The 14,563-nt window shown below is 43.3% G+C and overlaps 1 protein-coding gene across 1 annotated transcript in view; it reads left to right on the top strand.

Moving 5' to 3' along the window:
• LOC130245949 (FERM domain-containing protein 5) overlaps positions 1–14,563 on the top strand; it is a 238,060-nt gene that overhangs the window by 194,121 nt on the left and 29,376 nt on the right. The window contains exons 5-6 of the mRNA XM_056478742.1: positions 399–496; positions 3,676–3,799. Coding sequence (XP_056334717.1) covers positions 399–496; positions 3,676–3,799 — 222 coding nt within the window. The remainder of the gene's footprint in view (positions 1–398; positions 497–3,675; positions 3,800–14,563) is intronic.

Below are 14,563 nucleotides of genomic sequence, written 5' to 3'. Positions count from 1 at the left end.
CTCTCTCTCTCTCTCTCTCTCTCTCTCTCTCTCCTATCTCTAACTCCTCTCTATCTCTCTCCTCTCTCCTCTCTCTCTTCTCTCTCTCTCTCTCTCTCCCTCTCCCTCTCTCTCTCTCTCTTTAGATTATAGCTTTTTTGTTACAGCAGTGCAATTCTAAACTCATATGTTACGTTGAAAATAGAAATCCAATTTTAATCAAACCAAAGAGCAGTACTGAGCACTTTACATCTGTGCTAATTGAGATCAATTGCTTATACTTTTTGTCCTTTATTACAAGCCTTCCTTACTGAAAAATAGACTTTCACTAATAATTCCATAGTTAAAAAAATGTGGAGGACTATTATATATTATTACTCTGTTTGGCTTTATGTTGTGCTTTTGTGTGTTGTTTTCAGATATCTCGTCTTCCTGCAGATTAAGAGAGATCTGTATCATGGTCGTCTCCTTTGCAAAACATCTGATGCGGCCATGTTGGCAGCTTACATCTTACAAGGTAAAGTAGAAGGAAGAAATATGACTAACCTATTGTGAACCTAATCCACTATGGCACAGCATAGCACAGGCTAAATTAAGTTTTAAAGTCTCATTTTGAGTACATCCATTGTCTGCCACCTATCTAAGGCCAGGGCAGCAGTCTCAGCAGGCAACCCCAGATTTTCCTCTCCTCAGACACTTTTTTCATCTCCTCTGGGGGATCCCAAGGTATTCCCATCCAAACAGATAGACATAGTCCCTTCAGCATGTCCTAGGTCATCCCCTAGGCTTCTCCCTGGAACTCCTTTCTAGCTAGACATCCAGGAGGAATCCAAAACATAAGCCCCGAGCCACATCAGCTTCTCTCAATGTAAAGGAGCAGTGGTTCTACTTTGAGATCCTCCTAGGTGACAGAGCTCCTCACTTTATCTCTGAGGTTGCTCTTTACCACCCTGCAAGGAAACTCATTTCAACCAGTTGTATCCAAAATCTTGTCCTTTTAGTCATGATCCAAAACTCATGACCATAGGTGAGAGTAGGAATGTAGATTGACTGCTAAATCGAGAGCTTTGCCTTTTGCTTCAGCTTTTTCTTCACCACAATAGACAGTCTGTTAGTCTCGTGTTCAATTCTTCCCTCACCCATGAACAATACCTTAAAATATTATGTGAGAGCTCCTCCACTTGGAGATGGTAAGTCACAGTTTTCCGATTGAGCACCATAGCCTCGGATTTGGAGGTGCTAATTCTAATCCCTACCATACAAGTTCATGTTGACAGTCAGGGTCCGATGAAGCAAATGCCTTCTCCAAACCCATAAAGCACATGTGGACAAGACAGGCGAACTGACACAAACCCTCTAGCACCCTAGACAGGGTATAGAGCTAGTCCTTTGTTCCACTGCCCACACAAAAACCACATTGTTTCCCTAAATCCAAGGTTCTACTATAGGCACAACACACCCTACAGCCACAGCTCCTCTTCATAGACAACGGAGTTAGATAACATTGTTCTCAATGTCTCCAGCCTCTTTCAGGATCTGATCTGGTCAAAGTTCTTCAGAGGTTGAGTGTGCAAACTGTGCATGAAGGTGAGATAGACTATTTCTAGTCGGTACTGTTCAACTTTCCACACAAGACTCAGACTCCTTTCCTTCCAGTGAGGTGATAAGTCATGTTCCAAGATCATTCATGTGTCCAAAGATCAGGTCATCGTGGCCCTGACTTTTGATCACTGCCCAATTCACATTGCACTGGCCTCTTATGGTTGTTCCTGCAGGAGATGGTGCCAAGCCGCTCTTTCAGCCCTGGCTTCAGGGGGAGGCCCCAGTTGTGCCATACAGGGCAATGTCATGGCCCTCAATGTTCCTTATATTATTGCAATCAATTAAAATGGTCAAAAGGAAAAGGAATAGTCCAATAAGGTGTGAGGGTAGGTATCATGCACTATTTGAAAGTGGGACATTCTGACATGAGTGCATGTTTAAGAAAGCAAGATTATCTGCTTTAGTAGGTTCTTTAAAATGAAATAAAAAATACATACAAATATAGATGTGTGTATATGAAGGTTTTAATAAAAATAAAAACATTTTAATTATATATATATATATATATATATATATATATATATATATATATATATATATATATATATATATATATATATATTTTTTTTTTTTTTTTTTTTTTTTTTTTTTTAATTTAGCATGTTTAGAAATTCTTTTGTTGTTGTTGTTTCCTCAAACCAATGTTGTGCAAACATTATATTTGGAAATTAATAGACATATTATATCATGCACAATTCATGTTCAAAATAGAAGAACCAGTTGGATTTCCAATTTTACACAGAGTGAAATCTCTTTACATACATAAAACATTACATTGAAAAAAGCCTTTTTCAATTCAATTAATCAATGAGTTTCAAATGTTTTTCATTTCTACTCAATGATTTTTAACAACAACAATAAAAATGTATGGAGATTGTGTATTAGCTTTTTATTATGGGTGTTTTCATTGTGGTTCTGTACTTTAATGGCAACGAAAATAATTTTGGGTGGGGGTGTGCAAAAAAACAAAACAAAAAAATAAATAAATTAACCAAATTTAACAAATAATAATGTGGAATATCCACAAAATATTAATTATTTAGCAAGGATTGATTAATTGATTTTTCCTGGAGTTGGGTTGCAGCTGGAAGGGCATCCGCTGTGTAAAACATATGCTGGATAAGTTGGTGATTTATTCCACTGTGGCGACTCCTGATTAATAAAGGGACTGAGCCGAAAAGAAAATGAATAAATGAATGATTAATTGATTAAAAATCAACAGTAAACAATTATAACTTTTTATGGATCTTAGCTTTCACACAAAAAAACATTAAGTAGAATTGTTTCATTAATTTTTCTTCGACTTACTTACTTATTTATCAGGGGTCGCCACAGCGGAATGAACCGCCAACTATCCCTTTCAGCCTCAACCCAGTACTGTTTTCAATATTAATAATAATAAACTTAAGTTTTACTAGCACCAAATCTGCATATTAGAATAATTTCTGAAGAATCAAATGAATTAATTGCATTTTAAATATATTAAAATAAAATAAAAACTAATAATAAAACATGTTTTTACACAATTATACTGTTTATACTGTAAATAAAATTTAAATTCTTTGACCATAGGAGACAAAAATTTAGAACCTCACTGACCCCCAAACTTTTCATTATTGCTTTATTATGTTCTTTACAGTTATAACATGGTGTACTTTTAAAATGATTCCAGAATTTTAGTCTACAGAGATGTTCAGTCACAGAAAGAAAATAGTGTCTTTGAGGCACAGTAATGTTCTCTGATAGGTTAATGAGGGTCATGAATTGAATGATGCTTTAAATGAAAGACACAATGTTCCATCTCCTCAGAGCTCATGGCTACCGAATCCAGAAGCAAAAAACATTTTACAGGTGTTCCTATTTATATGCTAATCCTCAAAACCCCTGTGAAGAACATACGGTTCCTATCACTTCCTCTTACAGAGCGTTCATTATGACCATACATTAGCATGCAATGGCCATATGTGAAATAAAATGCATCTGAGTGGTGCAGTTGCACGATGAAAGATTGATTTATTTGTCTGCTGCACCACTGAGGTCTGAAACTGTGAAGGGTTGCATGATGAAAGATTGATTTTTATGACTACTTTGCAGCTGAGATTGGAGATTATGACCCAGGAAAGCATCCAGAGGGCTACAGCTCCAAGTTCCAGTTTTTCCCTAAGCACTCAGAGAAGCTGGAAAGAAGGATTGCGGAGATTCACAAGACGGAGTTAATGTACGTCTGCACTTTTCTTTATGTATGGTTCAGGAATTATGGAAAGGTCCCTTCTGAATTCCCTTTATTCCTCTGTGCTTTGCTGTGTGCACTCTTAAAAATAAAGCTTCTGTACTGGGATTGATGGTTTATGAAATATCATTTATAAAACATTTTCAATCAACAAAAGGTTCTTTGTAGTGTAAAATGGTTATTTAGATTTTTTAGATTTTTTTCTTCTGTAGTGTGGATGCAATAATGCACTTTTGTAACCTTTAAAGTGTGGGCCAAAGACTTGTTTTAATGTAAATAATTTCATTATTCATCGAACAGTTATTTTCTTGGGTTTCTTCTGGCATTTGAAGATTTGCATGTCAGTGAGTTACACTTTACAAGAAGATTAATGTACTCTACCTGACAAAAGTCTTGTCGCCTATCCAAGTTTTTAAGAACAACAAATAATAACTTGACCTCTAGTTGATAATTTGGTATCAGAAGAGGCTTAAATGAAAGGCAAAGGCCTCTAGATTATGCTTATTTTACCAAGATAAAATATGATCATGCCTTGATTTTTAATTATTTAGTTAGGACAGAAAGGTTTGACTTTGCTTAGAAAAAAGTATTGTAACTTAACAGAAATAATGTACAGTATAGAATATAAAGTCATGGTGCAGTGGAAACAGAATTAATATTGTGTATGACTCTTATGAGCTTGGAGGACTGCATCCATACATCTCTCCAATGACTCAAATAACTTATTACTAAAGTCATCTGGAATGGCAAAGAAAGCGTTCTTGCAGGACTCCCAGAGTGCATCAATACTATTTGGATTCATCTTCAATGCCTCCTCCTTCATTTTACCCCAGACTTGCTCAATAATGTTTAAGTCTGGTGACTGGGCTAGCCTGGAGCACCTTGACCTTCTTTGCTTTCAGGAATTTTGTTGTGGAGGCTAAAGTATGAGAAGGAGCACCATCCTGCTGAAGAATTTGCCCTCTCCTGTGGTTTGTAATGTAATGGGCAGTACAAATGTCTTGACACCTCAGGATGTTGATGTTGCCATCCACTCTGCAGATCTCTCACATGCCCCCCCATACTGAATGTAACCCCAAACTATGATTTTTCCTTTACCAAACTTGACTGATTTCTGTGAGAATCTTGGGTCCATGTGGATTCCAGTAGGTCTTCTGCAGTATGCATGATGATTGGGATGCAGTTCAACAGATGATTCATCTGAAAAAATCTACCTTCTGCCACTTTTCCATACAATCAACTAGAAATCAAGTTATTATTTGTTGCTTTTACTACTGGGCTCGAAGACAAGACTTTTGTCAGGTATAATCTAATAATAACATTAGCAATATAAACGTATTAATAAATTGTTAATATAGAACAGTGTAAATAAAACATTTAAGATTAAAATGGTTGTTTATAGTTCAGTTTATCTAATAACATTAAAAATTACAATGCATAGTTGAATGCAAAATTCCTTTTCAAGTATTTCCCAAATCAAATGAAATTTTAACAGTGTTAGCTGTTATGTTTTATTTTTTTAGGAAAAAGTCTCATTTCTTTTAGTTTGGCTGAAATAGAAAAACTAAATAAAAATGGCTAAGGCCATAATTGTATCTCCCCTTAAGATTTTTATTTATTTATTTATTTATTTATTTATTTATTTATTTATTTATTTATTTATTTATTTATTTATGTGTTTATTTATTTATATAAATACCTCATCAAGATGGCGCCGCGGATGGCCGCTTCGGCGTGGGGCTCCCCAGTGTTTGCACTGTTTTTGTTAGTCTGTCCTGTTTTATGTTTGTCAAACACGATCAGTTACACCAGGGACGAGCTGCTGAACATTCGGCAGTGCACACCAACTAATCAAGAACTGGATTTTGATTTTTGTGGCGTTTTGCGGAACATTGTAGTCGGCGGAGCAGCCGCATTGTGGAAACGCTACAAGACGCGCAAGCGTGGGAAGCGAGCCGGCGCGCTCGTCAGGCTAAGACAGCGCGGCTTCAGAACGGCGCTGCCCAGCATTCACCTGGCGAATCTCCGCTCTCTTCCTAACAAAATGGACGAACTACTTCTGCTCACATGCAAAAACAAGAACTTTAACAACTCTGCTGTCCTGTGTTTCACGGAAACCTGGCTAAACGAAGCCATTCCGGACAGCGCATTAAACCTACCGGACTTTCAGCTGTACAGAGCAGATCGCGATACGGAGTCAACGGGCAAAACGCGCGGTGGTGGGACATGCTTTTACATCAACAGAGAAGAAGATGTGCTGTCCTGATGTGGAAGTGCTTTTCATTAACTGTAAGCCGTTTTATTCACCAAGAGAGTTTTCCTCGTTCATTCTCGTCTGTGTTTACATTCCACCGCAAGCACACGTGAGTACTGCGCTGCAACAGCTGGCTGATCTGATCACAGAGACAGAACAACAACACCCGGACTCTGCTTTTATCATACTTGGGGACTTTAATCAGGCAAAACTCACACATGAGCTGCCTAAATTCAAACAGCACATTACATGCCCCACCAGAGGCAATAAAATTTTGGACCATTGCTACACCACAATAAAGGATGCATATCGCTCTGTCGCCAGAGCAGCTCTAGGACTCTCCGATCACTGCCTGGTTCATCTTATACCAACTTACAGGCAAAAACTTAAAACTACTAAGCCAGTATTAAGGACTGTCAAGAGATGGACCAACGACACAGAGCAGGTCTTACAAGCCTGTTTTGAATGCACTGACTGGGATGTTTTTAAAGCTGCAGCCACAGATCTGGACGAGCTCACAGAGACTGTAACATCATACATCAGTTTCTGTGAGGAGTTATGCATCCCTACCAGGACCTACTTGTCATTTAACAATGATAAACCATGGTTCACACCAAAACTCAGACAGCTTCGTCAGGCCAAAGAGGATGCTTACAGGAGTGGTGACAGGATTCTGTACAATCGGGCCAGGAACACATTGACAAAGGAGATTGGTGTGGCTAAGAAAAGCTATGCCAAAAAGCTGCAAAACCAGTTTTCAGCTAACGACCCTGCATCAGTGTGGAGAGGCTTAAAAGATTTCACTAATTACAAGACACCGTCCCCCAGTATCGACAGCAATAAACATATTGCAAACGAGCTGAATATGTTCTACTGTAGGTTTGACACCTATGACCAGACACCTCACACCCGCCCGGACCATCTCCCTACACAGCCATCAACACCACATCAACACAGCCCGGACCATCGCCCTACACGGCCATCAATACCACATCAACACAGCCCGGACCATCTCCCTACACAGCCATCAACACCACATCAACACAGCCCGGACCATCGCCCTACACAGCCATCAACACCTCCAGCCATCTTCCTCTCCCCCCCTGCTCTTCAGATCAGTGAGGAAAATGTGCGTCAGATCTTCAGTAAACAGAAGAGAAGGAAAGCACCAGGGCCAGATGGTGTCTCACCAGCCTGTCTGAGAACCTGCGCTGACCAGCTGGCTCCCATTTTCTCCCATATCTTTAATAGATCACTGGAACAGCGCAAAGTTCCATCCTGCTTTAAGCGCTCCACCATCATCCCAATCCCAAAGAAGCCAAAGATCACAGGACTCAATGACTACAGACCTGTGGCCTTAACATCTGTGGCCATGAACTCATTCGAAAGACTGGTGCTAGCATATCTGAAGGACATCACTGGACCCCTGCTGGACCCCCTGCAGTTCGCCTATAGAGCAAACCGGTCTGTGGATGATGCAGTCAACATGGGACTGCATTATACCCTACAACATCTGGACAAACCAGGGAACTACGCAAGGATTCTGTTTGTGGACTTCAGTTCTGCCTTTAACACCATCGTCCCATCACTGCTTGAGTACAAACTGGCCCAGCTCTCTGTTCCTAGCTCTGTCTGTCAATGGATCACCAGCTTTCTGACAGATAGACAGCAGCTAGTCAGAATGGGCAAAATCACATCCGACAGCCGCACCATCAGCACTGGTGCCCCCCAGGGATGTGTTCTTTCTCCACTGCTCTTCTCCCTGTACACCAACGACTGCACTGCAAAAGACCCCTCCATCAAACTCATTAAGTTTGCAGACGACACTACTGTTATCGGCCTCATCCAGAACGGTGACGAGTCTGCATACAGACAGGAGGTGGAGCGGCTGGCGTTATGGTGCAGATACAACAACCTGGAGCTGAACACGCTCAAAACAGTGGAGATGATAGTGGACTTCAGGAGAAACCCCCCTGCACTCCCCCCACTCACCATCATGAACAGCACTGTGGCTGCAGTAGAGTCATTCAGGTTCCTGGGCACCACCATCTCTCAGGATCTGAAGTGGGACACTCATATAGACTCTATTGTGAAGAAAGCCCAGCAGAGACTGTACTTCCTTCGTCAGCTGAGGAAGTTCAACCTGCCACAGGAGCTGCTCGTACAGTTCTACTCAGCTGTCATCCAATCCATCCTCTGCACTTCAATCACCGTCTGGTTCGGCTCAGCTGCCAAAACTGACCTCCGTAGACTACAGCGAATAGTCCGGACTGCTGAACGAATCACTGGCACTACCCTTCCTACACTTCAAGAACTGTACTCTTCCAGAGTGAGTAAAAGGGCTCGCAAAATCACTCTGGACGCCTCACACCCAGCACACTACCTGTTCGAACTGTTACCGTCTGGTCGGCGCTTCAGAGCACCAAGCACAAAAACAGCCAGACACAGGAAAAGTTTCTTTCCTCAGGCTGTCTACCTTATGAACAGTTAAATATTCCCCTACTGTGCAATAAATATGTGCAATACTTTCTCATACGCACTTGTACACAGCACCTTATATCAATATCAATATACAATGCAATACTTTCTACATTCGCACTTGTACACAGCACCTTATAACCTGTATATTTATAACAATCTGTACATACAACTCAACATCCAGGTTTCTTCACTAACCGCATCTGTTTAATGTTCATCATTTATTATTATTATTATTATTATTATTTTTTTTTTCAGATTTATTTTGTGTTGTCACTTGTCACTTTATGTACACTGGAAGCTTCTGTAGCCAAAACAAATTCCTTGTGTGTGTGAAGCACACTTGGCAATAAAACCGATTCTGATTCTGATTCTGATTCTGATTCTTATACTAGTCTCTTGCAAAATAACTATAATATTACAGTATGTACTGACATGACAAAAACAAAAGAAATTAGTTATTAGAAATTATGAAATAAAAATGTGTTGAAAAAAATCTTAGCAGTTAAACAGCACTTGGAAAATATTTGAAAAAAAATGAATTTCACAAAAGAACTAGTAAAATTGCTTGTATGTTAAAAACCCTTCAGAATCATGAGTTCTGATTAAATATAGGAATTTGTTTAGTTGATTTTTTTTAACCCTCCTTTTTCCTTTTTTTACAAGAACACACATTCACACACAATATGTTATTGGTGTCAAGTGTCAGCTTTCATAATGCTCAAATCTGCTGTCACTTTACTATGGCATAAAGCTGTAGGCCATCAGTGAGCAAGCAGCACTTTCTCTCCAGCCATACACAATCAGGTCCAATTAGCTCAGCGAGTGCCCTTCCTGATGAGCTGTCAAACAAACATGGATTTTAGTCATTTAGTCTATTAATCAGTTGTAGGCTTGTAATGTGTGTTTAGAATCATATATGGTCAGCACATAAACATAAGAGGTTTCAACTGGTTCATTTCTGAAGTTATGGTTAGAGCACACTACAATAGATGTTCCACCAAACAGGAGCATGATTACTGCTGCCCTCTACTGGTGTGATTGTTTAATGTGGAGATCTGCCCCATCAGTCCTTTTATGGAAACAGTAGTCAACATTTGAAGTGGATCAAAACGTTTCATCAAAGTTGTCCTAAAACTGATCTATTATAGAGAAAATGTCAAAAGAAATATGAAATGTCTTGGCAATATTTTAAAAAATAGTTTTGACCAACTTCAAATGTTGTATGTTGCGCATGCAGAGTCAAGGTTACATTTTCAGAAGTCAATCATGGATCTGTAATCAGTCACTTTCTCGCAATGTTAAGGGTCACTTCTCTTCTCTGATTTGTGTTGAAATATAAGGCGGGAGGTCTTGTTACATTAAGGCTTGTGTCATGGATTGGTCAGGCTCTCACGACCCCCACTCACGAAGATCACCATCACCTGACTTCTAATGAGCACACAGCTGCATCACATTCACGAGCACCAGATAAAAGCACAGCACTCCAGTCGCTCATTGTCCGGGCTCGTCTCGACGAAAGCGGACAACTGAGCGACCACTCAGCGTAGTCATCCTCAGCTAAAACAAACGATTTACTTACCTGTTCTCTTTGTATTCCTCCTAGTCTTCCTGGTCCTCCCGAATCGTCCTGTCTTCCAGTCCTTCCAAGTCTGTGTCATCCTCTGTCAGCTGTATCTGGTGTGTGCTGTCCATCCTCGTGTATTCCTGTTACCCAGCCACGGAGGAAAAGACCCCAACATCATTCCTGATCCTCCTGGCTATCCTTCATGTGCTCCTTGTTGTCATTTAATAAACACCCTAACGTTTCCTTACCTCTGTCTCCTGTCCGCTTCATAACAGAAGCCCGGACCCATAACGACGACAACATGAGCACCCCCGATCACCTTCAAGAGCTGGTGGACCAGTTGAAGCGGATTCTACAGCCACCAGCTCCACTTTCCAACGCACCACCAGCACCGAGCACTTCCGCCTCCACAGTTTCTTCTTCGGCCCTTCCTTCCAGTCCCATGGCCCGACCAGCGCCCTACTCAGGCGGAGCGGGGGAGTGCAATGGTTTTCTGTTACAATGTTCCCTCATATTCGAAATGCAACCTTCTCTATATCCCACAGATAAGTCGAAGATCGCCTACATCGTATCTCTACTCTCTGGACCTGCACTTAAATGGGCTGAGACGATCTGGAACCAAGCCGGGCCGGTCATGAATTCCATCACTACCTTCACGGAGTATTTCAAAGAGGTGTTTGGACGTTCTGATGGGGAAGTAGCCGCTGGAGAGCAGCTGTATCATCTAAAGCAAGGTACTCTATCTACACAGGAATATGCTCTCCGGTTTCGCACTCTAGCAGCTGCAAGTGGATGGAATGAGAGATCGTTGTTGACCACGTACCGGCTCGGCTTGGAACCCACTCTCCGAATCCAACTGGCCACATTAGATGATACAATGGGTCTGGAGAGATTCATCCAACATTCTCTCCGATGTTCCGATCGTCTCCGTTCCTATCAACAGGACACCATCACCCCCTCGTCTGCACTCCTCCAATCGCCTGAGTCAACAGCCTCTCCAGAACCAGAACCCATGATAATAGAGTCTGGAAGACTGACATCAGCGGAACGACAGAGGAGGCTGACCCGGGGTCTGTGTCTATACTGCGGTGTCAGTGGACACACCCGTATGGAGTGTCCCCTTCGTCCCATTCGGACTTCAGTGAGTGTATTCGGTACGAATATTGAACAATGTAAACCACTTACTACCACCGTACAAATAACTACTGCCTCTATTTCTCTCCTTGTCACAGCCCTCATCGACTCCGGGTCAGCAGGGAACTTCATCTCCCAATCCCTCTGTCGTCAACTCCACCTCCGTACTGAGGCGTCCTCGCATATATACCAGATACAACCGATAACCCAGTGCACTCGATCTTCGACCCGTATCCATCGACAATGCGAAGACATCCTTCTTCAAGTGGGGTTGTTACATCAAGAGAGGATTCAATTTCTGGTTCTGGAGGGTGCAAATATGGACATCATTCTAGGGCGCCCGTGGCTGGTGAAGCACGATCCCATCATCTCTTGGGGCACAGGAGAGATAAAGAAATGGGGATCTGGATGTACACCTGCCTGTTTTCCAAATCTCCCTCTTCAAGGTCGGAACCCCATTTCTTTGTTTGCAACATCGGTCGAGAGCCCTCCTGAGAAGCAGTCTATCCACATTCCTAAGGAGTACAGCTCCTTTCATGATGTCTTCTGCCCCAAGAGAGCTTCCCAGCTACCGCCGCATCGGCCATGGGACTGCGCGATCGACCTAGTTCCAGATGCCCAGTTGCCAAGAGGTAGGATCTACCCGCTCTCGCTTCCAGAGAATCAGGCAATGGAAGATTACATAAGGGAGGCTCTGAGTCAGGGGTACATACGTCACTCAAAATCACCAGCCGCCTCAAGCTTCTTCTTTGTGGCCAAGAAGGACGGAGGGCTGCGTCCATGCATCGACTACAGGGTCCTAAATAACGGTACAGTAAAATACCGATATCCCCTTCCTCTGGTACCAGCCGCTTTGGAACAGCTCCGAGAAGCTAAAGTCTTCACTAAATTGGACCTCCGCAGCGCGTATAATCTGATAAGAATACGTGAGGGGGACCAATGGAAGACAGCATTCGTGACCCCTACTGGCCACTATGAATATGAGGTCATGCCTTACGGTCTGGTCAACGCCCCCTCCGTATTCCAAAACTTCATTCATGAAGTCCTCCGGGAGTTTCTTCACCACTGTGTAATAGTGTACATAGATGACATCCTCATTTACTCCCGGAGTGAGGCCGAACATCGCCAACACGTTGCGGAGGTCCTACACACATTGAGAGAACATCACCTCTACCTCAAAGCGGAGAAATGCTCATTCCACCAGAAGTCGATTCATTTCTTGGGATACATCATTGACCAAACCGGTATACGTATGGATGGGAAGAAAATTGAGGCTGTTCTATCCTGGTCAGAACCCACTTCCATTAAGGAGCTCCAGAGGTTTCTTGGGTTTGCTAACTTTTATAGACGGTTTATCAAGGACTACAGCAGGATTACATCACCTCTCACTAATCTCCTCAAGGGTAAACCCAAAGGACTGGAGTGGACCAAAGAAGCAGCCGCAGCCTTCCGCCTTCTTAAGAAGGAGTTCACAAGGGCCCCACTCCTGACTCATCCTGACCCAAATCTTCCTTTCGTGGTGGAAGTGGACGCATCCACCACCGGCGTCGGGGCAGTATTATCTCAACATCATGATACACCGCCCCGACTGCATCCCTGTGCCTATTTCTCTCGGAAGTTGAGCCCGGCGGAGCAGAATTACAGCATAGGAGACAGGGAGCTTCTAGCAATCAAGCTAGCCTTGGAGGAGTGGCGTCACTGGTTGGAGGGAGCCAAACATCCGTTCCAGGTGATCACAGATCACAAAAACCTCCAATACATCAAAGAGGCCAAGAGACTATGTCCACGTCAAGCCAGATGGTCACTTTTCTTCTCACGTTTTGATTTCTCCATTTCCTATCGTCCAGGACCCAAGAATCTAAGAGCAGACGCTCTCTCTCGTTTACACGAGCATCACGATCATGAAGAACTCCCAACGAAGATTCTTCCCGAACACATCTCCATTTGTCCGATCACCTGGAACGCTCCTCCAGTCGTTGCCACTCCGGAAGCCCCTGCTCCGCCGGGATGCCCTCCTCATCGGCAGTTCATACCACCTGAACACCGGGTAGATCTGATCCACTCCTTACATACCTCGCTAGGCACTGGACATCCAGGGATCAACAATACTCTCTCGCTAGTATCCCAACGATTCTGGTGGCCAAACATGGCTAGGGATGTGAGGCAATATGTTCAGGGCTGTAAGGACTGTGCCCAATCCAAGAGCCCACGTCATCTACCCGCTGGAAAGCTCCATCCCTTGCCGATTCCGAACCGTCCCTGGTCACACCTAGGAGTGGACTTTATCACTGACCTCCCTTCGTCAGAAGGTAATACCTGTATTCTAGTCATAGTAGATAGATTCTCAAAGTTTGTCAAACTAATCCCTCTGAAAGGTCTTCCCACAGCCTTTGAAACTGCCGACAATATCTTTAATCAAGTCTTCAGGTCATTTGGTATTCCAGAAGATATTGTGTCGGACAGAGGTCCACAGTTCATCTCACGTCTATGGAAAGCCTTCTTCAAGCTCCTAGGTGTGGCCGTCAGCCTCTCTTCTGGATATCATCCCCAAACCAACGGGCAGACAGAGAGGAAGATTCAGGAGGTGGGACGGTTCCTGAGGACCTTCTGCAGTGGTCACCAGAACTCCTGGAGCCAGTATTTGGGCTGGGCAGAATATGCCCAAAATTCACTGCGGCAACCCTCCACCGGACTCACGCCATTCCAGTGCGTCCTGGGCTTCCAACCACCGCTCTTTCCCTGGGATGGCGAACCATCTGATGTCCCCGCAGTGGATCACTGGTTCCGGGAGAGCGAGAGAGTCTGGGACGAGGCTCATCAACATCTGCAGAGGGCAGTCCGTCGAAGCAAGGTAACCGCCGATAGGAGAAGGTCTGAAGAACCCAGATACACACCCGGACAAAAGGTGTGGCTATCCACCCGGGACATACGCATGCGACTGCCCTCTCGCAAGTTAAGTCCCCGATTTGTTGGTCCCTTCACCATCGTGGAACAGGTTAACCCCGTCACCTACAAACTACAATTACCCTCTCACTACCGTATTCACCCTACATTCCACGTATCACTCCTGAAACCCTATCACGATCCTGTTCTTCCCTCCACAGAGCCTGACCACGAAGAGGAACCCCCTCCTCCACTGCTCCTAGAAGAAGGAGCCGTCTACGCAGTGAAGGAGATCTTGCGTTCCCGACGTCGTGGTGGCCAGTTGGAGTACCTGGTGGACTGGGAAGGGTACGGCCCCGAAGAAAGGACATGGGTTCCCAGAGCTGATATTCTCGATCCTAGTCTCATGGTGGAGTTTCATGAGAGCCACCCTGAG

This window comes from Danio aesculapii, chromosome 18 (genome assembly GCF_903798145.1).
Source record: "Danio aesculapii chromosome 18, fDanAes4.1, whole genome shotgun sequence".
NCBI classification, from domain to species: Eukaryota; Metazoa; Chordata; class Actinopteri; order Cypriniformes; family Danionidae; genus Danio; species Danio aesculapii.
The sequence above is the reverse complement of the archived record's forward strand: the minus strand, read 5'-3'. Positions and strand labels throughout refer to the sequence as shown.